This window comes from Actinia tenebrosa, unplaced genomic scaffold (genome assembly GCF_029948245.1).
Source record: "Actinia tenebrosa isolate PJP-AT-01 unplaced genomic scaffold, QUT_ActTen_1.0 PGA_scaffold15__27_contigs__length_11533743, whole genome shotgun sequence".
Lineage (NCBI taxonomy): Eukaryota > Metazoa > Cnidaria > Anthozoa > Actiniaria > Actiniidae > Actinia > Actinia tenebrosa.
Window position 1 is genome coordinate 7,889,417 of NW_028292575.1, and position 27,183 is coordinate 7,916,599.

At 37.8% G+C, this 27,183-nt stretch overlaps 1 protein-coding gene and 1 long non-coding RNA gene across 6 annotated transcripts in view; one reads left to right on the plus strand and one right to left on the minus strand.

The window, feature by feature from the left end:
* Positions 1-738: 738 nt before the first annotated feature.
* The window catches only part of LOC116300219 (SWI/SNF-related matrix-associated actin-dependent regulator of chromatin subfamily A member 4-like), a 34,344-nt gene continuing 7,899 nt past the window's right edge, over positions 739-27,183 (minus strand). For 2 of the 4 annotated variants that reach the window (XM_089030849.1, XM_089030848.1), the window contains exons 10-39: positions 26,962-27,079; positions 26,098-26,261; positions 25,155-25,221; positions 24,586-24,696; positions 23,290-23,418; positions 22,366-22,479; positions 21,352-21,402; positions 21,174-21,236; positions 19,888-19,995; positions 19,548-19,634; positions 19,271-19,317; positions 19,010-19,087; positions 17,626-17,690; positions 17,116-17,303; positions 16,373-16,507; positions 15,730-15,840; positions 14,777-14,854; positions 14,347-14,382; positions 14,187-14,255; positions 13,479-13,694; positions 13,342-13,372; positions 13,085-13,163; positions 12,061-12,169; positions 11,264-11,365; positions 10,852-10,878; positions 10,562-10,669; positions 10,142-10,184; positions 8,910-8,989; positions 8,329-8,430; positions 739-2,095 (exon numbers count right to left, since the gene is read on the minus strand). In XM_089030849.1, the coding sequence (XP_088886975.1) occupies positions 2,015-2,095; positions 8,329-8,430; positions 8,910-8,989; positions 10,142-10,184; positions 10,562-10,669; positions 10,852-10,878; positions 11,264-11,365; positions 12,061-12,169; positions 13,085-13,163; positions 13,342-13,372; positions 13,479-13,694; positions 14,187-14,255; positions 14,347-14,382; positions 14,777-14,854; positions 15,730-15,840; positions 16,373-16,507; positions 17,116-17,303; positions 17,626-17,690; positions 19,010-19,087; positions 19,271-19,317; positions 19,548-19,634; positions 19,888-19,995; positions 21,174-21,236; positions 21,352-21,402; positions 22,366-22,479; positions 23,290-23,418; positions 24,586-24,696; positions 25,155-25,221; positions 26,098-26,261; positions 26,962-27,079 (2,797 nt within the window). In that variant the 3' untranslated portion in view covers positions 739-2,014. The remainder of the gene's footprint in view (positions 2,096-8,328; positions 8,431-8,909; positions 8,990-10,141; positions 10,185-10,561; positions 10,670-10,851; positions 10,879-11,263; positions 11,366-12,060; positions 12,170-13,084; positions 13,164-13,341; positions 13,373-13,478; positions 13,695-14,186; positions 14,256-14,346; positions 14,383-14,776; positions 14,855-15,729; positions 15,841-16,372; positions 16,508-17,115; positions 17,304-17,625; positions 17,691-19,009; positions 19,088-19,270; positions 19,318-19,547; positions 19,635-19,887; positions 19,996-21,173; positions 21,237-21,351; positions 21,403-22,365; positions 22,480-23,289; positions 23,419-24,585; positions 24,697-25,154; positions 25,222-26,097; positions 26,262-26,961; positions 27,080-27,183) is intronic. The other 2 variants (XM_089030850.1, XM_089030851.1) reach the window with 2 other exon arrangements.
* On the plus strand, positions 21,700-23,330 carry LOC148910994 (uncharacterized). 2 transcript variants are annotated; one of them, XR_016119904.1, is made up of 3 exons: positions 21,700-21,805; positions 22,759-22,848; positions 23,210-23,330. It is a non-coding gene; the product is annotated as an uncharacterized LOC148910994 (long non-coding RNA). The 2 variants fall into 2 exon arrangements; XR_016119905.1 differs by lacking the exons at positions 22,759-22,848; positions 23,210-23,330 and adding an exon at positions 22,377-22,436.

Below are 27,183 nucleotides of genomic sequence, written 5' to 3' on the forward strand. Positions count from 1 at the left end.
TACACATGTACTGATTGACGAGGGGAACAGAAAGAAGTGACGGACTACGAGAAAGGAATGAACTTAGACAAAAGCGGAAGGCAAGAAGACAGAAAAGGGGCGATTGGAGCGTTACAACACAAGGGGATGAAAGGAGAGAGCGACAGAAAAGAGGCTGCAGAAAAGGGAAGAGGGGCGGGAAAAAGGGTGGTAAAAAGGGGAGGAGAGAAAAGGGAGAAGCGGGAGTAGAAATAAGGGGAGAAATGACAGAAAATGGAGGCAGAGAACGGGAGGAGCGCTAGCGGAAGCGTAAAATGAGACACGAGTAACAGAAAATGGTAGATTTTTATAGGCAGCAATCCAATGTAAATATGTTTATACGGAGTCAATAAAACACGTCGTTGAAGAGCAACAAAAAGAGAGCAATACAAAAGGTGAAAAGGGACAGGAAAAGGTAAAGCGGCAGAAACTAAATGAAAGCGCTACAAAGGTTCAAGAGTGACAGAGAAGGGAAGGGGAGAAGGGAAGGGGAGAAGGGAAAGACGAGGGAATATCATAGAACAAGCAAAAGGTGTCTATGGAAAGGAGACGATAGTGAACTAATTAAAGGAAGAGGAAAATGGAAGTTGTGCACAAATTTCTGTAAGGAACTAAAGGAATTAAAAATCTATCCAAGTTGTTTTTTAAAGAAAGTAAAGACTATTTTTCCATCTCCTATTCGCCCCCCGCGCGAGATGGTCTCTCAAAAAATCCTAGGAATCGAGTTACCAACATTTATTAATGCATCTGGGAGTACACTACAATCAATCTTCTATTTCATTATGATACCTACTATATACTGAAAACATGAATATTAAATGGAAAAAGAAACTTAAAGTTACATCAACAGTGGCACAAGCCTAACAGATATGCTATACATGGATTATAATATACACGTGCATTAGATATAAGTCTAATATATGCATTATTAAAGTCGGTACTATGTTTTTCCCTTCGCGTTTCATTTGGCTTGACTTTGAATTAATCACTCAAAAAAAAAAAAAAAAAAAAAAAAAATCGAAAATAGCGACTTCGCAATTATTTCCTGGTAGTAAAATTCCCCGAGTAGAATAACCTTAGGATACCACATTATAAGCAAAACTAGAAAAGAGAAAAACAAATTCAATCCACGACACAATCCCGCATAGCTCGGCTAGAGATTCTCAAAATAATATCAAAGTCTGTGTGCCCGTTACTTGATCGCGCAACCCAGACATATCCGGACAATTCTACCGTGATTGGCGCAAAGTCTAACCTGTTGAAGAGCGATTGACCGTGAAACAGTTTCTCAGTAGCATAGATAGTGCCGGTTTTGAAAACGACCAAAACATGTTTGCATTATTATATTTGACCGTCTAGTTAGATTTGAAAAAAACGTTTGCTAATTGGTCTACTATTTCACGGTCTGAGGAAAATCACTACGTTATGCGCCATTTTGGAGAGAGGAGTGACAATTAAATAAAAGCTTCTTTGTCATTTTTCAGGCCACCAGTCAAGATTTTATACCAGTTTTACTGCATTTCCTGCTAACGGAATATGGAACGGAATGACTTAAAGTGCAGCGTAAAACCGGTCATCTGGGTCACGTGATCACCAAGGCAGGTGTAACAAACTTTATGAAACAATACGCCGGACTCTAACATTCATGTGGCGGATCTTATAAGTCGGTCAAGGCGACTTATTTATCAATTGTTATCTTTGTTGTGTCTTAGTTAACGGACTATGAAAACTATCTAGCTAAACTGCGAACGAGCCGCTACTAAGACTATTTCGCACATCATACGAGCACAAAAATTTTAAGGATTTGCTAGTTAAATGCGATAAAGGATTTGAATAAAAACTATGAAGCTTGATTATCAAACGAATAAAGGCGTTAATTTTTATCCATGACATTTTTTCTTGTTTCGATGTTGGCTGGTCTGGCCCCTAATTGAACCACTGGCTGTTGGCCTGAATGTCTACTACAACAATCTCCGTGGGTACACCCCCTTGGTCTTCATTTCTTTCTCTGTGATGGTGATGGTACTCCAGCATCTATTGACGTGGCAGCAAAGTCTGTCTCCATGTCTGACCCCTCCTACAACGAAAGAAAAGTTAGCTTTAATGCTAATGTATGAATGACATCATGAATGACATCATGAATACATTAAGAGTTGATTTGAGGCGAACGGAAAAAAGAAGCGATAGCTCCACTACAGGGAACTCCATGCTTATTATCCAGAACGTAATTGGGATTCCTGTGTTGACATATATGGCAGAGAAAAACTGACGACAGAGGGAGAGAGAAAATAAAATCTTTTTCCCCACTCTCCTGAAGCCCTTACAATGCCACTAAAATGTACATCATGCTGGAAAGCCCTTCTAATGATGCAGCATACCATGTAATTGATACAGTTTAGTGTAATTAGTCATACTTGACATGCCTGGAAGCCATTCAGATGTCAACTATGTATCGTAGAATATATTGTAGTACGGAAGGCTCTAGTACTTCGGTCATGTGATAGGAAGGCATGGAAAAACCTTTTCAATGGCACAAAAACCATTCTCATGTATTAAGATCATGCATGGCAATGCAGTAAAATTACATCACAGAGCCATTCTTCTAACGTCATGATCATAAAAGAAGTAAATTTAATTTAGAATAAAGGAATTTGTTGTCATTCAATGTCGATGATGACGCACAAGCCGAACATAACAATGTAATGACTTTTAATTAAGAATATGTAAACCGACTTCCAAGCATTTTTAGCTTTCTAGTTATTTTTGGAAGTTGGTACCCTTCAATCTGTCTAACATAAAAAAATGTATCAAATTAGAAAATAATGTAATAATGGGTACAAATAATGTTCTTCTCGTATAACAAAGGTTGTCAATGTAAAAACTTCCCCCTGGCTGTTCTGCAGCTATTTACTTACATGATGGAAGCTATAAAACGGTCAAGAACTCTAGCTACACGAATAAAGAATAAATTTAAGTCATTCAGTTTAACAGAGACCACGATTTGTGGAATTTTTACGTCATGTAAACAAGAGGTCTGAGGGGTTTACTGACACTTATAAATTCGTAAAATTTTGCGTCAGAGCAACAAACATTTGATCTTAAAATCATGAAAATACGGTGTATGAAGAAAACAGTTTATCTCTAATAAACAGATACTAGAGTGCACACCGTATATCCGTGAAAAAAGATTTGTAAGAATTGCACGAACTACTGAGTAAGTTCAGTAGACCGTAGACCTACAAAATTTGCACTAATTTGTACAATATGGCATGCACTCTAACGCTTCCGTGTGGATTAATTCTCTAGTTTCTTAACATCCTGCGAATGCTTCAAAATGCGAAGTTTTCTTTTATTGCAATCGAGAAACTACGTACTTGATACCATAGGTAAAACCAGTTGTCAAGCGAGTAACTAACACTGAATCTGACTGACGCATAAGAACTGAAAGCATATGTAGCTGGTTCTTTAGGATTTCCTAAGAGTACAAACCTCTTAACGTTATCCTTGATGATTACATTGTTTATCTTAATGATCGCTTTGAGTGCTCTAAGGACAAACTTCCCAGAAGAATCATAAATGCGTCAAGAAAATGTTATCGGCCTAAAATATTCTTTTACACCGGTATTTCCCATTTAATAACATAATTTTTCTTAAACGCATTTAAATGGAGATCTCAATGCTTTTACAGTTGAATGTTCAAAAAATATAATAAATAGAGGATATTACATGGGCACGCGGAGATACGAAATTTATCTTCGAGTGTTGAAAAGATCTCTCACAAGTGAGCGCAGCGAACGAGTGAGAGATTTTCAACACGAGAAAATAAAATTCGTATCTCCAAGCGGCCATGTAATATTCTGTTTATTATATAATTATCAATGAAGTATGTTTTGGCTTTTTCAGGCAATTTTTTCCGTGTATTTTTGAATAGCCATCGCAATGGTGTTATTTTCACACGTGAAAATAACATGTTATTTTCACGTGTGAAGATATCAATTTTTCGAAATAGAGAAAAATAGATATTTCATTGGTAATTATATAATAATAATAAATAAAGTAGGATAAATAATAAAATAATTCCTTAGCTAGAGAATAAAAATGTTGCGAGTTCAGATTTGAAAATGTCAATAGACGTGACTTCTTTCTATCTTTTTTTTCCTTCCAATTTACATGTAAATCTATATCGAGTCAGCGTTGATTCTTCCAGTCTTTTCGTTTTGCGCCCCGTTCACCTCCCATCGAGTCAGCGGGTGTCATTTGGCACAAGTATATTTTTTGTTGTAAGGAGAATGGCCTTCCTCGTCATTGTGTTGAGAGGGTTTTACAAGGATTACTGAGTAGGGTTAGTGTCGCGTGTCTAGGTTGGCAAGGATTCAAATCTCTGTGCAAACAGCTGGTTTCAGAGCGCCGTTACCACAACAAGCAGGTGAAGAAGATAGAGCAGATTAGATTAAATACGAGATAAATAAACAACAAACAATACTGATGGACAGACAGACAGAGAGACGTACTGAGCATCAGAGGAACAGAAATACCGATCTGCAGCTGATAAGACATTAAGATTAAGTCTGTTCTAGAAAACAGAGACGAGAAATTTGACAGACCTTCAAGACCTTCACCTTTGAACTCTGACACTGACCTATATGACCTTTACCGGAAACAAGCCAGTGGTTCTAAAACAGTAGATTTTAGCTGAAGTTATGTACAACAGCGTTGCGAAACAAGTTGAAGCTAAAAGTTTTACCAAACTTACTAAGTAATAAAGTATCACAAAAGGTTTCTACTAGCTCACCTGAACTCACCTGAATATCAGCTAAAAGTTTTATTCATTAAAAAACGCATATTTAGATGGTATTAGAGGTAGGAAACAATTTCTTTATCTATATTTGTAAAATACATCGAATTGTATTTAAATCAAAGAGTTGCTTTTGCACGACGGAGATGGTTTGAAGTTACAAATAACCACCAACCAGCCCCTCTCCTCGTTGGAGAACCAGAAATCCATTCTCCACCCCGGACAGGTTGGTTTTGTTATAAACAACACTTGACCTTGGAGAACCAAACATACCCGTCCCCTACCCTGACGGATTATCACTTATTCTTTTCCACTGTTTTCATCAAGAAGTCTAACTTGGAGACTCTAAACAGCAGCCCAAGTGTAGCACATACTAACAAGGCTGTCAACAAAACGGTTTCGCACCTTTTAAATACTATGTTGTTCGCAATAAGCCGCCTGACCTTGCCAAGGCTATGCAAGGACACGTTTATTATGATTGAATCTTTCCAGGAAACGCTGCAGACAAAGGTCTAGTAAATATGTAAGAACGTGATGGAACAGACGGAGAGAGAAGACAATGAGGTTGTCAGCTCAAGTCATAAGAAGAAGACTCTAGGCGCCTGTTGGTTGGAATGTTCCGGAATGATGAAAATATTGAGGTCGATAATAGTGACGTTAATGAGAGACCTTTTTCAACCTTTAGCCAAAACAAGGTTCTATGCTTGTGCTAATACGATGACTATGAGGAATAAAAAAAGAGGCGGATTTCTAAAGAAAGAAAGAAAAAGATGGGGACCACTAGATGACATATTCCTAAGAGCGACAAGGATAAACTAATAACTACTAACTGTAACACTATGATGGCTTTCTTATACATCACAACCAATCACAAAACAGTTTAGTTACGTTAGGGAGGACGGAACACAAAGCTAAGACACAATAACTATTTGAAAAGCAAAAAGATAAAAATGGTGTCTATGAAGATAACTCCAATACTCCTTTTTACAGTTCTATTCAGTGACCACGAATAATAGTTCCTAGCCGAGGCTGGAGTTTCCGCACATAGTAAAACTACAGTTTATCATGCGCGGAAACTCCAGCCTCGGCTAGGAACTATTATTTGTGGTCACTGAATGGAACTGTGAAAAGGAGTATTAGGATGAGAATCGGAATAAGCCTGAAGCGAGATGACGTTTTCCCCCGACTCTATACCATAATAGTTTTTAAAATTCTTTCATATTAAAATTTTCGATTCCTTAGAGAATACAGGAACAATAGTCATAATTAAAGAACAAAAGCAGTGTGAAAAGGATTATGGTCTAGAGACGGGGGTAAAACGTCATCATGCTTCAGGCTTATTCCGCGCGAGTGTCTTCAGCTGTTCCTATGATTCCTACTCTCACTGCTGGTTTAACACAATTTGTCCCTTAATAATGCATTAGCACAACTCTTTCGCAAACTTTTTATCTTTCTATCTATATTTTTTTTCTCTATCTTTCTTTTCTTCTCCCCCGCCTATTTTTTTATATTTTTCTTTTTCTTTACTTCCTTCCCTCTAAAAGGAGAATGCCTGGGTGTAGGATATCTCTTTTAAGAATTCAATTCTTCCCAAAACAAAGAAAAAATAATACTTAAAGAGATTCGACAAAATAAAAACTCTAGAATGAATCAAGGAATATTTGAAAGACAGTGATGAGCAGCATTTACGAGCACATCTTTTTACTCGACAAGGAACTCCACTCCCCCCACTACCAATCCATCACACGACCCCCATCTCCCACTCACAAACAAACATAAACAAAAAGGGAAAGATATATCACATAAAGTCAGCAAACTGAAGCTAAATATATGGTGACTCATAAACCAGACCTTCTCGAAGTGACTTTACTTCAAGGTGGTTGGCTGTGAGCCATTATTGTCTTCTCTTATAAAATCAAATAAGCATTGCCACGTGCTTGGAAAAGAAAACCTTTCAAGTGCTCTCTGCCCTCCTACTCTAAAACGACGCATTCCACAACCTTCCAGAGATTTTGTAAGAACCAACAGTGCTACACGTGCCAAGGGATAGATATGACAACAAAGAAGAACAGGTCGAAACAATGGAGAATCGTGCTTGGCACGCGTCGTATTGAGTGCTAAGACAAATAGTCGATCAATATAAATAGAGCTACCAGAAGGCTGAGACAATAGATAGATATATTGTTGTCTAATTGATACACGGTTATAATGGGGTGAATATGTTGTAAACAAGTCCAAGATCTATACAGCAGGTCTTGTTAGTATACTGGTTGCCTCTGAAGTGATCCAGACAAACTTCTATACTATTTTCCCCCTGTCGCACCAACTTTCAAAACCTTCAAATCTTATTGATACCCTGAAACAACTTTGGGCTGATCAAAGTCAGGGCACGACTAACTCACAGAGCGAGCCCTGAGTTAATCAGCCTCTGGGCAGATCAAAATCAGGGCACGGCTAGCTCACACATAGAACACTGAAAGAATTTCTGGGCAGATTAAAGTCAGGGCACGGCTAATTCACACATTGAACACTGAAAGAATTTCTGGGCTGATTAAAGTCATGGCACGGCTAACTCACAGATCGAATTGGTATTTCATGTATAACATGTTAGGTTAGCATGATGGGTTTGGTGATTCGAGTGCGCAGCTGCCAATACTCGAAAATACATCGTCTACAGGTGCACGAATATAACGTTTTCATGCACAAAATGAACCTAAAATAAACTCAATGAACCTAAATCGAGGAAATTCTCTTTTGTTTGATGAACATTTCTCCTGTTAGGTTACGAGAAGAGACAGAGACTCTATAATACTTCTATACTTATTATTCATACAAATGCCAAAAGATACGAAATATTATATCGAAGAACATAGCTTTTATAACTGCAAAATGCTTCTAATAAACAGAACGATGAATGAATAGTTTGCATCAACGCCCAAGAACTGTGTTTTATTACAAACTAGCTTTCGACCTCCGAGGACATCTTCAAAGTGCCGGAAAATGTTCCTATCAAGAACTAAAGGCTTGAAAAACAACACTCACGTTCTGGCTTTGCAAGATCATCCAATTAGAAAAGGCCACGCCCAATGTAGTATACTATGCGCGTTGTGCAGATCTAGGGCGTGGGTGAGACCCATGAATCGACATCGAAACACTTCACAGGCTGGTCGCCATGGAGTACTAGCCATCTTTCTTGGCCTTCCTTTCTAGTTTTCTGAATATTACGACACAAAGTCATTCTCTTGTTTAGGAAAGGAGTTGAATGGCGATTGTACCTTCATTTGAAGTTTAGATCAATAACAGTCTTGGCTATCTAAATCTCAATCGCTCATAAATAATTACTGTCCATTTACCTCAAAGTCGCCACTGAAGGATAAACATTTTGAACTATATCTTTTCTATCTAAATTGGGTTTCCTGTGGATCTTTGGGTACTTTTACAAATTATAATTTGTCCAATCAGAGCGCGTGTTAAGTAATGGTTTTCTAAGTTTCCTATTGGATATCATTACTTACGTCACTACTATCCGCTCTCTCTGAAGGAGGACAGGAGTCTGATTCCTTGTCATCTAGTTCTCCTGGCGTTCTGCTACGAGGGGGTCTACCGCGCCGCTTCTTCTGGACGAGAACAGAAAAGAGCTTTAGCAAAGCTGCATGCCTATACCTTAACCTAATCCTCACCTCTGGGGTGATCCAAGTCAGAACGTAGCTAACAAATCGAGCCTAGAGTGTTGGGCTTAGCAGAGGGAGGATAACTGGAGCGCATGCGTCTCCAAAAATGACGTTTAATGAAGCACTCAATAAAATTGAAAAATTACAGTTGAAGTTGGAAAAAACGTTATGTTTTAACGAGGAGCGCATTCAATAGCCCGCAGTGGCTACCAAACCTGTGGCCCTCGTTAAGTCCATGATCGAAGTGGCAAGAAAACTAGAGAACCCGAAGCACAAGAGAAAACCAACTAGTAACTCTTCTCACATACAACACCGAGCCCGGCGGGATTCGAACCCGGGTCGCATTGACGAGAGGCGCGAGCTTTCACAACTTACTGCGGTATGAAGAAAGAGGATGTTTATGAAATAGCATCACGAGTACTTACCCCACTCATCTCAGCTTTGGCTCTTTCAACAGACTGCTTTCCAAGCTTGATTCTCATTTTCAAGGAAGACAAACTACTACCTACAAGAACAAATCATATACAAAACAGTTTAGTTCTCTTTGAATCCGAGCCGCAAAATCGTTCCGCAAAAAGAAAGTAGAAAAGAGAAAGTAACAAAAAATTATAAAGAAAAAAGAAAAGGAGGAAGGAATGAATGAAGGAAGAAAGGAAAGATGAAAGAAAGGGAGGAGGAAAGATGGATGATAGAAAAGGGGAAGAAGTAAGGGTTTAAAATATCAAGGAAAATACAGAGCTGCACTTCCAATAAAATGCGTCTAGAAAATTAAAAATAAAAATTACTGACGATGGCAGCAGCACTACCGAAACATATTTGTAACAAAACTGTTGTTGTTATTTTCGTCAAGATATTAACTTTTCATAATATCATAAGTCCCTTCGCCTAACCCTTTCACACAGGTAACCCAGGCACCAGTGGCGTAGCAAGGGGGGAGGGGGTTATTAATTGCCGAAACATAAAAGAAAAAGTAAAATATTAGAAATTAGGTTGAACGAATAAAAATGTTTGTTTCTTTTTGTTTACTTGTTTCTGTTTTCCCCCTACTATTCCTGGGGACCTCGCTACGCCCTGGCCGTGCACAGATATCTTTCGTGTAATAACACACAAATACTGTGTGGTTCATATAACTAAAGCATGATCCAATGTTCCAGGTACCACTATCAAACCCCATCCATCAAACAACAAGTACATGTTGCTTTAATGGTGTTAGCGAATACCTGAGATTATTAATGTAGCACAAGGTCCACGCCTGACGATCATGGTATATATCCTGCCAGGGTCTAGCTATGTGCATTATTAACCACATCTACCATGGTATATTCTACTACAGACCATCATGGTATATATCCTGCCAGGGTCTAGCTATGTGCATTATTAACCACATCTACCATGGTATATTCTACTATAGATCATCATGGTATATATCCTGCCAGGGTTTAGCTATGTGCATTATTAACCTCACATCAACCATGATATATTCTACTACAGACCATCATGTCATATACATCCTACCAGGGTCTAGCAATGTGCATAAATACCAAATCAACCATTCTATATTCATACTACAGACCAACATGTAATATATACCACATCAACCATGGTACATTCTACTGGTTCTAGCTACGTGCACTATTCATAACTAGCATCTGCTTACCTTCCACATCAGATCCTATGGATTCTCTATCATCTCCATCCCCCTGCAAAAAACATTCAAAAAGATCGTCAATTCTGCGTTATTTATATCCACATCATTGATCACCATCACTACAATCACTACATAGACAGCATCAATATCACCACCATCATCACTGTTATCATCATCATTATTATCATCGTCATCATCACTATCCGCACTATTAGTGTCGTTATTATCATCATCATCACCACCACCACCATCACCATCGCAGTAACAGGATCATGATCGCCACCAGTATAATCATCGTCATCGTCATCACCACCAGCATCATCACCATCAGTGACAGGATCATCATCGCCACCACTATCATCATCGTCATCATCAGTCATCATCATACATCAAAGATACTGATCATATCAAAGGACAGTCATATTTTACCTCTTCTTTATCAGTGGTCTCCTTATCACTCTCTTCGCCCTGTACTTGTTTGGGGATGACTAACTCCTCACCAGCTTTCACCTTACCAAGAGCATGGACAAACAGTGACTACAAAAAATAAAATGCCTCAACAACTCGAACTTCAAATTAAAAAGGCTAACAATTATATATGATTTGTACATCAGGACTCAGTCGCAACGGTTGCACTAAAGGTGGATAGCCCTATCCGATGGATAAATCCTTATCCAGTGGATAAGTCGATGCCGCGCCCAGAGGATGAATAAACTCACCTGTAGTTTGATGGAATCTTCGTAAATCTAGAAACATTTTGGGTGGAAATTGAAATAAGTTAATTCTCTATAAAATCAGGGTATTGTTCGTGTTAAGATGAAGGCTATAGACAATGATATTTATCAAACACCTTTTTTACTTAAAAAAGAAACAAAATGAGAACAAAAAAATGAAAAATGAAAACGATTCATTCACAAAAAACTGTTTGGTAAAGGTAATCGAAATGTCGTCTTTATTCATCTTTTTTGTATTCTTTTGTGGTGAGCTGTTAATATTAACCGACGTTATTATTGTAACGCGGCTTTTTTTGCCCCCTGGACGCCCCATAATGCCTTGCAATCCAAGATGGCCGCCGCACCGTCGAAGTAGTCCATTACCTTCACCATTTACATTTAGAAGATTATTACTTACGATGGAGCCTTCCATGTTATACGTCTGCGCATTTCTGCACATGAGTATGAAGTCTTCTTCAAGGTTCTCAAGGGATCGATATCGATGAGAGTTGATTCGTTCCTACAGCGCAAAAAGAATTTGTTATTCTCAGTAACACAAGACCATGATAAATCAAAAATAACATCTTTTTGTAAAGGAAAGGGGTGGAAGATGAGCCTTTTAAACAATGTGTTTTGATCAAATTAATCTTTAAGGGGATTTCATTTTGAGCCATGCTAGAGTCCTGTTGGATCGCTATAGACCATCTCGGCTTGGGCGCGCTCAGGCGTAATGTTTTCTCATTTCAGACCACGTGTCATTCCCTAGAGTATCATTTCTTTGTTTAAAGGTTGCGCATAAGAAGGAACACGAATTTACGCTCGGTTACATTAAACACATTAATATGGGTACAACTCAAATAAGAAATCTTATTCTCAAGAGAATGACACGCGGTCCGAAATGGGAAAATATAACACACAAGGTAAAGAGGGTCCTACACTAAACGGAATAAAACGATTTTTTTTATCTCGATTTATCCCCTAGGCGGTAGATTTTTGGTTCTACTAAAAAAGTTTAGACAAGTGAAATAGCAATAGTCCCCTTCACAGTTCCGGGCGCCATCTTGAAAGGTAGCCGTGCCTTTGCATCAAAGCGAGACGAACGGTGAGCTTGCAATGATAGAGACTTGTGAGTAATTTCTTTCAAAATGGCGCAGGGAACTGTGAAGGGGACTATTGCATTTGATATTAGTCCTGCATTATATTATATATACTTACTCTAATCTTTCGAATGTCTACTGGTTGTTTGATTATCTGGTAGTAGTCAGGAAGATCTTTCTTGGTTGGAAGAACCATGAACGCCTCGGCAAGGTTTCGTCCACTCTCGCTGTACGTGATAACAGCATTAGATCATGTAGTAAAATTTATTTCAAAAACTATCCGAGTACCCATTCAAACCCATTTGGTTTGGTTTGATTTTGTACCAGCCGATCTAGCTTGAATGCATGGTAAACATTTTACCTTTCCTCACTTTTATGAGTTTAACACTCGTTGGGTACCCCTGATTGAGTTTACTGACTTAAACGCTAATCACCACCGCAAGTACAACAGTGGTGAAGCTCAATGGGGTCAAACTGAAGGCAATTTAAGGCGCCTCTGGCAGCCGCTATACAGTACATGTATGACCCTGGAACACAGCTCTAACCAGCTTGAATTAGTTAGGGTTGGTTTTAGAGGGAAGAAACCGGAAAAATCCCGGAAGAGTCACAAAGAGAATAAACCAACTCAGCTCACATGGGGCAACTGGGAATAGATCTCTCTATCTTGTGCATAATTTTTTTTCCAATTTCAGACCACGTGTCATTCTCTTGATAATAATATTCTTTGTTTGAGTCGTATCCATATTCATGTGTCTTCTCATGTACGGCCGTTAAATAAAGAAATGATTCCGTAGGAAATGACACGTGGTATAAAAGAGGAAAACATTACGCCCAAGGCAAAAAAGGTATGTCAAACATATAAGCAAGCTTGCTGTCCCCCCTTGCCACGAGGTTCAGAGTCTACAGAGTTCCCCCCCCCCCCCCCCCCCCCCCTTACCAAAAGGTTCAGAGTCTACAGAGTTTCATTGTTTTTCTCCCTTCTCTCAAAATTTAACATGTGAGTTGATTTGATCGTTGTGTGAAGTGAGTCATGGAAAAGGACCTTGTTTCAATGCGAGAAAAGAATAAATATTCATTATTATTTATCAATAATTAATAACCAAAAACAGCCTTTAAAACGAAACTAAGAAGTTACTACTTACTCATCAATTTGTTTTGTGATGTATTTTATCAGTCTCTTCATCCTTCTGGTGAACTCAGGAGGATTAGGTGCTAATTTAGCTGCAAGAATAGAAAATTGAACTTTAAAACATATGCTTCAATAGAATCAGTGCAAGATGTGAAAATCACATCTCAAATCACTGCAAAAATCGCTCGTGTGAGTGGGCTTTTTAAAAAAATTTTATCACCAAAAAATTGTGTAAAAGCATTATCTTAATGAAACATGTTTTTGTCTTACCTACTGGAGGTCGGCCTCGCTTCTTTTTGACCTATGAAAATTAGTGAAGAATAATGATATATTAGGATCTTGAGAATGGTGTGTGGAAGGGATATTAGACAAAAGCACGGAAAAAAATAAAGTAATATATGTCATACCTTGGGTGAATCAGACTCCTCTGGACTGTCTCGTTTTCTCTTCTTTGTCAGTTTTCTGGTCTTCTGCCGTTCTTCTATCTCATCAAGAGAGCCATCTTCAACAGCCTTCAACCACTGCTTCTCTGTCAGGTGTTCACTGTAATCGACTTCTTTGCGTTGACGAGAGCCTCGCCCAAACAACTTCTCCTCTTCTTCCTCCCAAGTGAGACGCTCCACCTAACCAAACCAAATCAAATATCCATTTTAGCAAACCATGTAAAAACCTCTGGGATGATCTAAGACGACCTCTGGACTGATCTAAGTCAGGGCATGGCTAACTCACAGATTGAACACTGAAACAACCTCTGGGCTGATCTAAGTCAGGGCATGGCTAACTAACAGATTGAACACTGAAACAACCTCTGGGCTGATCTAAGTCAGGGCATGGCTAACTTACAGATTGAACACTGAAACAACCTCTGGGCTGATCTAAGTCAGGGCACAGCTAACTTACAGATTGAACACTGAAACAACCTCTGGGCTGATGTAAGTCAGGGTATGGCTAGCTGACAGATCAAACACTGAAACAACCTATGGCCTGATAAAATCCATGCCCATCTGGACGAGACTCTGGTACCTTTTAGGGTTCATTTTAAAAATTTCGGACAAGCAACCCCACCCTCTTATATATAGACACAATTTGTATTCCATTGGCCATCTTTACCCTACCTCCGCATCATCCTTTAAGATCCACTGTGGCAGTTCTTCTGCAGTAATTAATCTTGACCGAATACCTTCCTACAGAAAAATGAATCATGCATTGTAAGCCAAAGTCACATCAAAACAGTACTGTTGTGATGGTCATGTATGAGCTCAAAAGGTAGCTTACCCTTGCTGCTTGTCGACGTCGCTCTTTGTCCATTCTCTGAAAAGACCAAAAAGTGAGATGTTAAAGGAGCCTAGCACTGAATTCTTTCTAACTATTTAGTTAGAAATACGATTCTGTGGTGTTGACTGGTTGGGGAGCACGGGTAGAGTAGCAGTAAGAGATCTTGCCTCTCACCAAGATGACCTGGTCTTGGTGTCAAAAGTGAGTAGATTTGTTTGTGGGTTCTCTCCTGAGCTATGAGGTTTTTTTTTCTCCCTCCACAAAAATCAACTTCAAAATTCGATCTATTGGTTGCAGGAGTGGTAAGAGAGCTGCCGTTTGTCCACAGGGTTCCCAATGTCCCAGAATCCTGAAGGCAGTCCCTGCATCTGATCCTTTTGGGTGGAAATCAACAGGAATTAACAATGATTCGAATAAGAAAGCTCCTTACCTGGAATGTCTCAAATTCTTCCTCATTTCTTGCAATCATTTGATTGATAGTCTCATCATCTGGGACCTCACTTTCTTCCTGGAGTGAAAACCCAAAATAATCAAGTGAGCTCTCAATAATAAACTGCATATCAATTAGCAACCAAAATGAAATCTGACAATATTGGGTGGGTAAAGAGTAACCATATAAAATATCTTTGTTAATGACCCCTTATTTAATACTGTCACAAATTGATTGTCCATGAAGTAAAAATCTCAATGAAGAAATATCCGTGAAACACTAATTACTAAATAGTACGAAATAGTGCTAGTTAAACAATAGAAAACAATGAAATTTGCATGACATTGTGCTATTTAGTATTACTAAAGTTTCACGGACTTACTGAGGTCACTCTAACATTTTATGAAATAGACAAATAAATATACCCTTTTAATCTTAAAAGAAGCTTCGAATCAATTCAAGCAAGAGAAGTAACATGTTCCAGGTGCCACTATCAAACCCCATCCATCAAACAACAAGTACATAATGCTTTAATGGTGTTAGCGAATACCTGAGATTATTAATGTAGCACAAGGTCCACGCCTGACGATCATGGTATACATCCTGCCAGGGTCTAGCTATGTGCATTATTAACCACATCGACCATGGTATATTCTACTACGGACCATCATGGGATATATCCTGTAAGGGTCTAGCTATGTGCATTATTAACCACATCAACCATGGTATATTCTACTATAGACCATCATGGTATATATCCTGCCAGGGTCTAGCTATGTGCATTATTAACCACACTACCATGGTATATTCTACTACAGTTCTAAAAATTTTACTAATGTTCTAAAAAAAACATAACATACTTTACAGTAGCCATAGCCCCACATCATTAGACAAATAAAGTTTACACAATTTCCCACAACATCACACTCTGTGTATGCAGTGTATCAACTTACTTCTTCATTGTCAGATTCTTCATTATCATTCTCCGTACCAAGCAAGGCAACCAGGAATGCTTTACGTTCACTAGATGTGGAATTCTGATTGAACATGCCGGCTTGAATGACCTGTCAAAACAATTACAAAGGAGATGATATTGTATGCTTCAAATGAACCTTCAAATTTGATCAACACTGTATTTTACTTATTTATGCACTGCAGTGCTTATTACTTTTTTGGGTTTCTTATGCGGCGTTAATTCTGGGGTGGCGTTTATTTTGGGGTGGTGCTTATTAATAGTTTTGTTCTTAGGTGCAGCGCTTATTTGAGGGCAGCGTTGTATTGGGTGAGGCACTTAAACGAGTAAATATGGTACCCTGAAACAGCCTCTGGGCTGATCAAAGTCAGGGGACATTTAACTCACAGATCAAACCTTGAAACAGCCTCTGGGCTGATCTAAGTCAGGGCACGGCTAACTTACAGATCAAACCCTGAAACAGCCTCTGGGCTGATCTAAGTCAGGGCACGGCTAACTTACAGATCAAACCCTGAAACAGCCTCTGGGCTGATCTAAGTCAGGGGACATCTAACACAAAGATCAAATTGGAATTTAGTATGATAGGTTTTGTGGTTTTGCCATTTTTCTTCTTTCAATCTTACCTTCTCATCTACGTTCAGCTTGTACCTGGCTGCAGCTAAGATTCTCTCTTCAATACTGTTGACTGTCATTAATCTAAGCACCCGGACCTCTTTCTCTTGACCAATACGATGGGCTCGATCTTGTGCTTGCAAATCCTAAAAAAGATTATAAATTTAACTTGTGGCTGGTCTGGAAAGTTAGCAAGACAGGGTTAACTGCTTACAACTGCATCAGCTGATAAATTACCTTTTCTTACTGACTACCTACCTACCAACCACTTACCAACACCTTACTGACAACTTGTCAACCACTTACACACCTTACAGACACCTTATCGACACCTTACCAACACTTTACAGACACCTTGCTGACACCTTACTAACATCTTATTGACACCTTTTGGATACCTTATGATTATGATATTTATATAGCACTCTTTTCCATATGGATATGCTCAAAGGCACTTGCCAACCACTTGCCAACACCTTCCCAACTACATACTGACTTTTTACTGACACTTTACAGACACCCTACTGACACCTTACCGACATCTTACTGACCCCTTACTGGCACCTTAACAACCACTTACTAGCTTGCCCCCTCCCCCCCAAACCTCTGCATGGTTCTCTTTGTAAAGGTGTCACCCACTAAACCAAATTCCCAAAAGCTCAAGCAAACATTCTAGTAATTTTTCCAATAATTCAAAAAGAAAATAATGATTTCCAAATCAAAATTAAAACTTTTCTCTCATCAGCATACATACTTGGTGAGGATTCCAGTCACTATCAAATATAACAACAGTATCGGCAGCCTGTAGATTCAGCCCAAGACCACCTGCCCTGGTGCTCAGAAGGAACACAAAGTATGGGGAATCCTTAGCATTGAACAATGCCAACAGTTGTCCTCTGTCTTCAGACTTGGTTGTACCATCAAGTCGCAGATAGGGAAGTCCTTGAAAAAACAGGAAAATTTGTAAGTTATTTGACAAACATTTAGGAAATAATACCAAATGGATCGTTGAATGAACTGGATGTGTTGTTCTCTTCATTGTCATGGGGTTTTTTCTCTGGGATCTCTGGTTTTCCTAATCCCATCAAAAAAATTTCTAGTTTTACAATGGTTAAAGCACTAAATAGCCAGTGGCTAACAAACCTGTGGCTCTCATTTCACAATCGAATTGTGATTTAAAAGGAGAGACCAGCAACAACCTATTTTTCCAGCCAATGTGACTACTGAATGAGAAAGGTGTATTTATAGGATGCAAATAATTTACCTTTCCAGTTGAAGTAGTCTTCTAGGATTGTCATGAGGGATGTCATCTGACAGAACATCAAAACCCTGAAGAAAGAAACACACACAGTCAAAGGTAATGAATAGAATAGTAGTAATGAATTATGCGTTCGGTGTGTATAATGAAATAGAGAGAATAAGAGAAAAATATCAAATGCCGTTGGCGGGAATCAAACCCACGTCTTCGGTATTCAAGTCGGATGTGTTAACCACTACACTACAAGGACCAACCACGCTGGTAACGCAGTCGGAATATGAAATGTAGGGTATTCGTGAGGATCCCAGAGCGATATTTTTTCTCTAAGGGTAATGAATAGATATTAATGTTGCAGCTATTATACAGTCATACTTGTCAGGGATGGCTAAATTAAAAGAAAACCAACTGAAACTCTATTCACCTGTGCTTCCCAACACAGCAAATTGAATTGTGTTTTTTCCAATCCTACTATTCTCTTCAAAAGCTCTTTTTGACTTTAACATAATGTTCTTTCAATTTATGCCATGTCATTCCATGTCATTCCAAGATCCATAATATTTATGGATGCAACACAAACAAAGAATCTTTTTCCCATGAGAATGACATTGTCAGAAATGGAAAAAGCATTACTCCCAAGACAAAAAGGTCTATACTATTTCACTCTTTACTCTTGTTACGATAATTCAAACAAGAGTAAAATGTTCCAGGTGCCACTATCAAACCCCATCCATCAAACAACAAGTACATGTTGCTTTAATGGTGTTAGCGAATACCTGAGATTGTTAATGTAGCACAAGGTCCACGCCTGACGATCATGGTATACATCCTGCCAGGGTCTAGCTATGTGCATTATTAACCACATCAACCATGGTATATTCTACTACAGACCATTCTACTACTGAGGTTGTCGAAACATCAGTCCCATTAAACAGTCTACATCCACCCAGATGATTATAATACAAATATTGCTACTTTGATAAACATTCATTCACCTGGGTTCAGACCATTCTATACAATAAGCCTGAAGCGAGATGACGTTTAACCCCCGTCTCTAGACCATAATCATAAAAAGTTTGCGAAAGAGTTGTGCTAATGCAAATTGTGTTAAACCAGCAGTGAGAGTAGGAATCATAGGAACAGCTGAAGACACTCGCGCGGAATAAGCCTGAAGCGTGATGACGTTTTGCCCCCGTCTCTAGACCATAATCCTTTTCACACTGCTTTTGTTCTTTAATTATGACTATTGTTCCAGTATTCTCTAAGGAATCAAAAATTGTAATATGAAAGAATCTTAAAAACTATTATGGTTTAGAGTCGGGGGTAAAACGTCATCTCGCTTCAGACTTATTGCCCTTATATATTAAACCATGTTAGTAGACATCATACTAACCTGTGACCGAAACGTTTCAGTTTGGGTAACACTCTATCAAGCAGTTCAAACTTGCCTGCTACCCTGAAGACGTCAGGACTGAAGGAAAAGAAAAGAAAGTTGGTTGCTAAAAAATAAGTAGAGTTTATAGGCATTATTATTGAAGTGGGTTCCCCAAAGTTTAAAGTCTTGTACAACGACAAGCACTTTAATGAGTATCAATCAAGGAACTTAAACTTAAAGAAAATACACAAATGTCGAGATGCCACTGAGTTTATTTACCCATGAACTATTCTTGAAGGAAAGCCCAGATGTTCAGCAATTGATTCCTAAAACAGCATAATATATTAGTATTTTTACAAAAGTGAAAATAATAAATCTGGTGTGTGCTCATTGGTTACAATTTACATCTTATGCTGGTGAATAAAACTTTTTCTCAGAAAAAAATCCCAGCTCCAGGTAGGATTCTCCTGTTCAGGTTCTGTAACCACTGAGCTACTAGGAACTCATGGTGGTAAGCTAGATATAGATAATATTTAGATAAGGTTGCCTAAGTTACCTCAATGTGCTGGAACATGAATGGATGGTTACAGATCTTTCTCAGTTGCATGATAGTGTTCATCAGAGTCTTGGTACCTCCTTTACCCTGTATAATAATTATCCATATTAATTATATTAATATCTAAATGCGATGTACACAATATTCAATCACTAAAACAATGCTTCTCTTTAAAAATCTACCCAGCTTATTAATTGATAGAGTTTTTGAGCATTTCTTTGATAATTCTTTGATCATACAAAACTTTCTCAACAGCCCAACATCATCATGACCAGAGATATTTGCCCCCCCCCCCCCCCCCTCCACAGAGATATTTGAAAACATATCCCATTTTCCTTACCTTCTTATCCTTCTCAGAACCATCAGTGAGTAGAACACCCTTCTTTGTCATGTGGTTAGCAAGGATACGCTGCAGGATTGACATGTCACACTTGATGACATACTCCACCTGAAACCACAACAATTGTACAAGTTACACCAGTACTATAGATGCCTAAAAAATACCATTTAAGTCTAATTATTATAAGAGTGTCACAGATGCAGACAGGGACTGATCCACAAATATTTAAAAGACAAATGCCATTTAAGTCTAATTATTATAAGCGTGTCACAGATGCAGACAGGGACTGATCCAGAAATATTCAAAAGTGGGTTGGGCAGAAAAAATCATCGTTAGATGAACCTCATCAACAACAATAAGAATAAAACAATAAAAACGATCCAAGTCAACCTCAACTTGAAAATATTGTAAGTTATGTGGTCAATCAAGTGAATTCAAGAAAGTTATTTATGACACCACCAAAAAAAACCAATATCAGAAACAATTATTAGTTATAAAAAGTCATAAAAAATTTGAAAATAATGTTCCAGGTGCCACTATCAAACCCCATCTATCAAACAACAAGTACATGTTGCTTTAATGGTGTTAGCGAATACCTGAGATTATTAATGTAGCACAAGGTCCACGCCTGACGATCATGGTATACATCCTGCCAGGGTCTAGCTATGTGCATTTTAGTAAAAATACACAGGTGATTATTGAAAATCTCGCGTGCTGATTGGTCGAGAAACTCACACTATCACACAATAATCACCAGCTATAATTCAAAATGGCGGCCAGCTGTTTGTTGCTGTTACTGGAAAAATTTGTCTTTTATCTTCTTTTTTTTTCTTTTTATGAAATCACCTGTGTATTTATACTAAAACAATTATTTGCCTCAGCCTCAGTGAATACCGGAGAATATTCACCTTACCGCTCGAAGACTCGCGTCTCGGTAAATATTTCCTGATATTCACTTTGCCTTCAGCAAATAATTGTCAAATATTAAAGAGTTTTTATCATATTTTATCTTATCAATAATTTTTGGATAATCTATACAAATGATGTCAGCCCTTTACCATGAGAATGTTTTCATAAGTTTTCACTGCTACCTGTTTTTTGAGACAACAGTCACAGCAGGAAAATCAGACAACAGACTACTGTCAATAAAATAAATTGTTTGATACCTTAACCTGCCCTGATTGACGGCAGTGCATTACCCGATTTTCAAGACATGACTGTTGTATTGATAAGATTGAACAAAGACAGAGGGGTAAAAGGAGTGCAATAGCTGCTCCAATCCTTACCTTATCAGGAAGCTGGGATTCAACTTCTTTCTTGAGGCGACGCAGAAGGAAAGGTCTAAGTACCTAATGAAATCATAGCAAGGTAGTAGTAAGGTGATATAATTGACAAGACAAGGCAATTTGGTTTGATAAGATAAACTTATTTAATCCTCATATCTTCTATCAATTGAAAGTATACCTTGTGCAGACGTCGAATGATAAGAACAGTTTCTTCTTCATTCAGTTCAACCTGTTAGATAAATAAACATAATCTTATTTTAATGTTCCGATACAAGGAGGCATTGCCAAGTCTCCCTAGCCAAAGGTTTATGTCTAAGTATAACACACTCAACACTCACTACCACATTTACCAAATTATCAATGTTTTTTTTAATGTCCTCTAATCAACCACGATATGATTCAACAGTTGGTCAAACTGTTATGTACTCATGAGGTATAGTTTTGACAAACTGATGAGTCATATTGCGGCAAATTAGATGACATACCACAAAAAACCATCAGAAATTTGTTTTTTACTGCAAAACATTTGAAAGAAAAACTGTTCCTAGTGGCGCTGGCTCCATTGCATGAACAATACAAATTTGCTCAAGCTCAAGCTCAATCCCAATTTAGGAGGGATCCGGAGGATATTGGTAATGATCATGTAATGATAAAATAAAAGACTTTATCTATAAAGTGTTTTATTCTATGAAGCCCAAATGAACTGGCCAATGTTTTGTCTAAAAATAATATTAGCAAAAACTAAGAATACAAAATACTTAAACTACATGTAATAATAATATGTACATGGTTAAACGTTTACTAGCCTTATAGATCTTTTTCGAGTTCCAAATTACCGCTGTGTTTCTTGATAACAAACTCATTTACTCAGGTTTAGCCTCACATCAGTGTTTAAATATTCACAATTAATACCAATTGTTAAGTAAAGAATGCTCAACTTCAACAATACAAACACTTTGGAATTTGACGGACCTTGACTTAGACAAGTGAATATTCTACACAAATTCAAGGCTTAGCCTGAGTAAATGAGTCTGTAATCAAGGAACACAGCAGTAATTTGGAACTTGAAAAGGGTCTATTGCAGAGATCTTTCTCTGCTCTCTGTTCTGGCTTAATAAAGTAAAAATCTAAAATTAACTATGTAGTTGAGTCTAGAAATGTAGACAGCAGCTGTGAAATGTCCTATACTTACCTTTTCACCAGTCATAGCAAAAGGTGCATTAAACCACTGCTCAAAGGTACTGCAGGACTTGAAGATGGTGGGAAGCAGGAAGTTGAGAAGTGCCCACAGCTCTGGAAGACGATTCTATGAAGATAACAACATCAGTTAGCTGTAGTTGAATGTCAACTATTCATCTATGTCATTAATATGAAATCATTTTAACAAATAGACATCAGTTTTGTATGTGTCTGTCCTCTTATTGACGATAAATTGTGTCATCACATTGCCAAAGTACTGTGGATCAACACTACTTTTACAATGAGATGACGCAATTTACCGTCAATAAGAGGACAGACACATACAAAACTGTTGTCTGTTTGTTTTTTTACAATAACAAAAATGATAAAAACTTCTCCTTTTTAGCTATCAAAACAACCAACAAGTCGACGTCAGCTTTATCTGTCTGCCCTCTTATTGATGATGAAAAATAACCAAATATCACGTGAGAAATTCGTAAGTTATTGTAAAAATCATCATTTTCATCATCACCATCACAATTACCATTATCAAAGTCATTGTCATTATCACAACCATCACCATCACCACCACCACCATCATTATCATGAATATACCGGATATATATCGATATATACAGGATGTATATCGGATACAAAATGGCCACTCATACTGTATATATTACTTAGAGACTTTTAGCAAGACGTTCTTGCTAGGTACGGTAAACCTCTAACTGCAGTTTGACGTCAGGTGTTTCCGTCAAACGTTTGACAATTAGCAAGCCGAAGTAACAAAGCTGTTGCCGGAAGAGCCGCCATATTGAATTTCGTTGATGCTGAATGTTTCTCTGCATTTGCAGTGTGTTTCTGGGCCTGATCCCTAGTGGTAAGAGGTAAACCTGATGCTAAAGGTCTCTATTATCACATCCATCTTACTTACCTGTAATGGTGTTCCTGTCAGCAGGATTCTGTGTGGGGCTGAATAGTGTGTGTTTAGGACCTGAGTTAATTTACAGTGATGGTTTTTCATACGATGTCCCTCGTCAATCACCATGTACTTCCAGTGAACCTGAATATCAAGAAAAAGTTGGAACAAGTAAGACATTATATAGTGAATAATACAAAGGGCTGTGGAGATATTGAATTTATCTTCAAGTGTTCAAATTGATATCTCGCAAGTGAGTGCAGCAAATGAGTGAGGTCTTGAATTTGAACAGCAGAAGATAAATGTCATTTTTTCAAGCATTTGTGTGTTGCACAGGAAAAAATCTCTGAAAAACATGTTTTTTAGCATATTCCAATTGTGGTAAAAAATACATTGTGTTAATTTGATAACATTCATAGAAATGGTTCTTAAAACTTTAATGATCTTCAAGTTAACAACAATGGCATTTAGAATTTTAAAAAAACATATATGATTTTTGCTCTAAAAGCAACAATGGTTAATAATTTCCCATTAATGGTAAACCATGTGATGAAATCACAGCATTTGGAAATTGAAAACACAATGTTGTGTTATGAGCAATACATGAGAATGTTTAAGCTAATTCCCAAGCAGACTAAATACACAGTAAATGGGAAATCAAAACCATTCATGGTTTCCCATCCTTGGTCATGTAACTTCTCAAATGTTACAACTAAATAAAGACACAATACTCAAGGAAATGACATACTGTGTGAAATGGGAAAACATATTACAATGAAAAGATATGTAACTATTTCAAAGCAATAATCCAGTTTTGAGTTCACTGTTGCTCAGGGTTAGCCTCGATTTGTGGAATTTCAAAGTGGTTGTATTGTTTAAGTAGTGCATTCTTTACTTTACTGTTGGTATTTGTGGATACACAGGAAAACCGGATTCCCAAATTGGGAATTTGTTGGGAATTTCCTTGAATTCCCAACGAATTCCCATCCAATTCCCAGAGAGAACGTAATTGGGAACGTGGCACTTATTCCCAATGTTAGTTTTTGGGGAATTTTGTTTTTCTATTGGGTATTAGAAGGAAATTCCCAACAATAAATCCCAACATTGGTGTTTGAATTGGGAATTCAAGGAAATTCCCAACAATTCCCAATTTGGGAATCCATTTTTTTTTTCCTGTGATATTTAGCCACTAATACGAGGCTAACCCTGAGTAAATGAGTCTGTAATCAAGAAACTAAGGGGTAATTTGGAACTCGAAAACGGTCTATTAGGGACAAGATAATTGATCAAAATAATGATAGTCTACAGTACCTTGGCAAGAATGGATTTATCTTTCATCACATATTCATATGTTGTCAGTACAACGTTAAACTTTCCTGTTCTCAGTGTAACTCCTGCAGAACGCCGCATATTTGGAGATCCCTGATTAATATAATACATGATATGTAAGCATACAGAGTAGGCCATTCTAGAAGCTGAATGCCGATCACTTAACCATAATCAACTGGTAATGATCATAGACCAGGGTTTTCAAGTAATAGAAGAAGATCATGAACTGCTGGAGAGTCCTGGAGACCAATAGTCCCCTTCATAATCCTCTTCTTGGAGCTACAAATTACTATTAAGGAGTCATGAATAGAGAGATAAAGGAATAGGCCATAAATTTGCATAATGACATCATTTTACTCCCACTACCAAAATGCTTATAAATTTTCTTTCTCATTCAAATTTGTATTTCCTCATAAGAAAAGCAAGAAAATCGGTGCTAATTAACCGAGTAAAAAGAAAGTGTTCAAGGGATTCTGGTAGTGGTAGTAAATGAAGACATAATTCAAATGTCATATCAAGAAAACCAACACTGCTTCAATACAAGAACCTACCTTGTAACTAACTACAATCACAGATGGTGCCCATTTCTCAAACTCAAGAACCCAGTTGGATAGTGTTCTAAAAAAGAAGATATATTTACCCAACATTTATTTCATATATCCAGCCCTTATAAACCCTTTTAGGACCTCTTAGCATAGGCAAAATGTTTTCCTGTTCCAGACCACACGTCATTCCCTAGAGCATCATTTCTTTATTTAATAGCACATGAGAAGACAAATGAATATGAATATGACTCAAACAACAAAAAATATTTTCAAGAGAATGACATGCCAACTAAAATAGAAAAAACATTATGCCCAAGATAAAAATTTCTATATTCATATTTCACTGCTCTTAAAAGAAGCATCAAATCAATTCAAGAGAAGTAAAATGTTCCAGGTGCCACTATCAAACCCCATCCATCAAACAACAAGTACATGTTGCTTTAACGGTGTTAGCGAATACCTGAGATTATTAATGTAGCACAAGGTCCACGCCTGACAATCATGGTATATATCCTGCCAGGGTCTAGCTATGTGCATTATTAACCACATCAAGCATGGTATATTCTACTACACACCATCATGGTATATATCCTGCCAGGGTCTAGCTATGTGCATTATTAACCACGTCTACCATGGTATATTCTACTACAGAACATCATGGTATATATCCTGCCAGGGTCTAGTTTTGTGCTTTATTTACCACGTTGTGCATGAGAAGGAATATGAATACGACTTAAACAAGCAATTCGATTGGCTAAATAATTTTATAGTCATTGACACATGGTTTGAAATGGGATAAAAATTGCATCCAAGCTAAAAAAAGACCTACTATTCACAGCTATATTTACAAAGAGACAAATTCAAACAGTTCATCCATAATAGGTTAATAGCAGAGAAGACTACTTCTAATGCAAGAGAAATTTAAAAAAAAAAAGACTCATTTACTTACGACAGTGGTACGATGACCAGGAAAGGTCCATTTAGTCTCTTCACTTCAATTAAATAGCTAAAAAGAGCAATGGTTTGAATGGTTTTACCCAGGCCCATCTCATCTGCCAGAATACCATTCAGGTTGTTGTTGTGAAGGGATACTAGCCATTCAAGGCCAAGTACCTGAAGATGAAATAAAAACAATAAATATAGAACACAACTCCATAAGAAGATAAGAATTGATGGATGTGTGGATGCATGGAAGGAGTGACTGAGGAATGGAGGGATGGAAAGATTGAGGGAGGACTAGAAAGCGGGGAAGGACCAGAGAGGAGGGAGGAAAAATGGAAAGATTGAGAGAATGTATGGAGGGAGAAGGGAGGTAGGGATGGATGGGTGGATGGATGGATGGAAGGAGTGAATGAGGAAGGGAGGGATGGATAGATTGAGGGAGGACTAGAAAGCGGGGAAGGACCAGAGAGGAGGGAGGAAAAATGGAAAGATTGAGAGAATGTATGGAGGGAGAAGGGAGGTAGGGATGGATGGGTGGATGGATGGATGGAAGGAGTGAATGAGGAAGGGAGGGATGGATAGATTGAGGGAGGACTAGAGAGGGAGAAAGGGAAAATGGAAAGAGGGAGGAAGGGGAGAATTAGATTGATTGCAAGAATGTATGGATGGAGAAGGGAAGTAGGGATGGATGGATGGATGGAAGAATGAATAGAAGAGAAGAAGGGATGGATAGAAGGACAATTAGTTGCCTGGATTAAAATAAATTATATGTAAATCTAGTAACCTAATTAAGTGTAATTATTAATTATTATTATTCATTATTAATTATAGATGGAAAGGAAAGGAAGGAAAATTAAATATTTGATAGTACCTGGTATTCCTTCAATTTTCCACCAATAAGAATCTTTGGTTGTTCAATAACAGATTCTTTGACACTATGTGCAATACCATAGTAATTGATGGCCTCTTGTGCTGCTTCAGACGTCACACTATTCATTAATAAACATCAAACAACATTATAATCAATGCAATAGACCTTCGTAATGCAGCAGCCTTGATTATTTCCATGATAATTAAATCCTTTGTTTCTGCC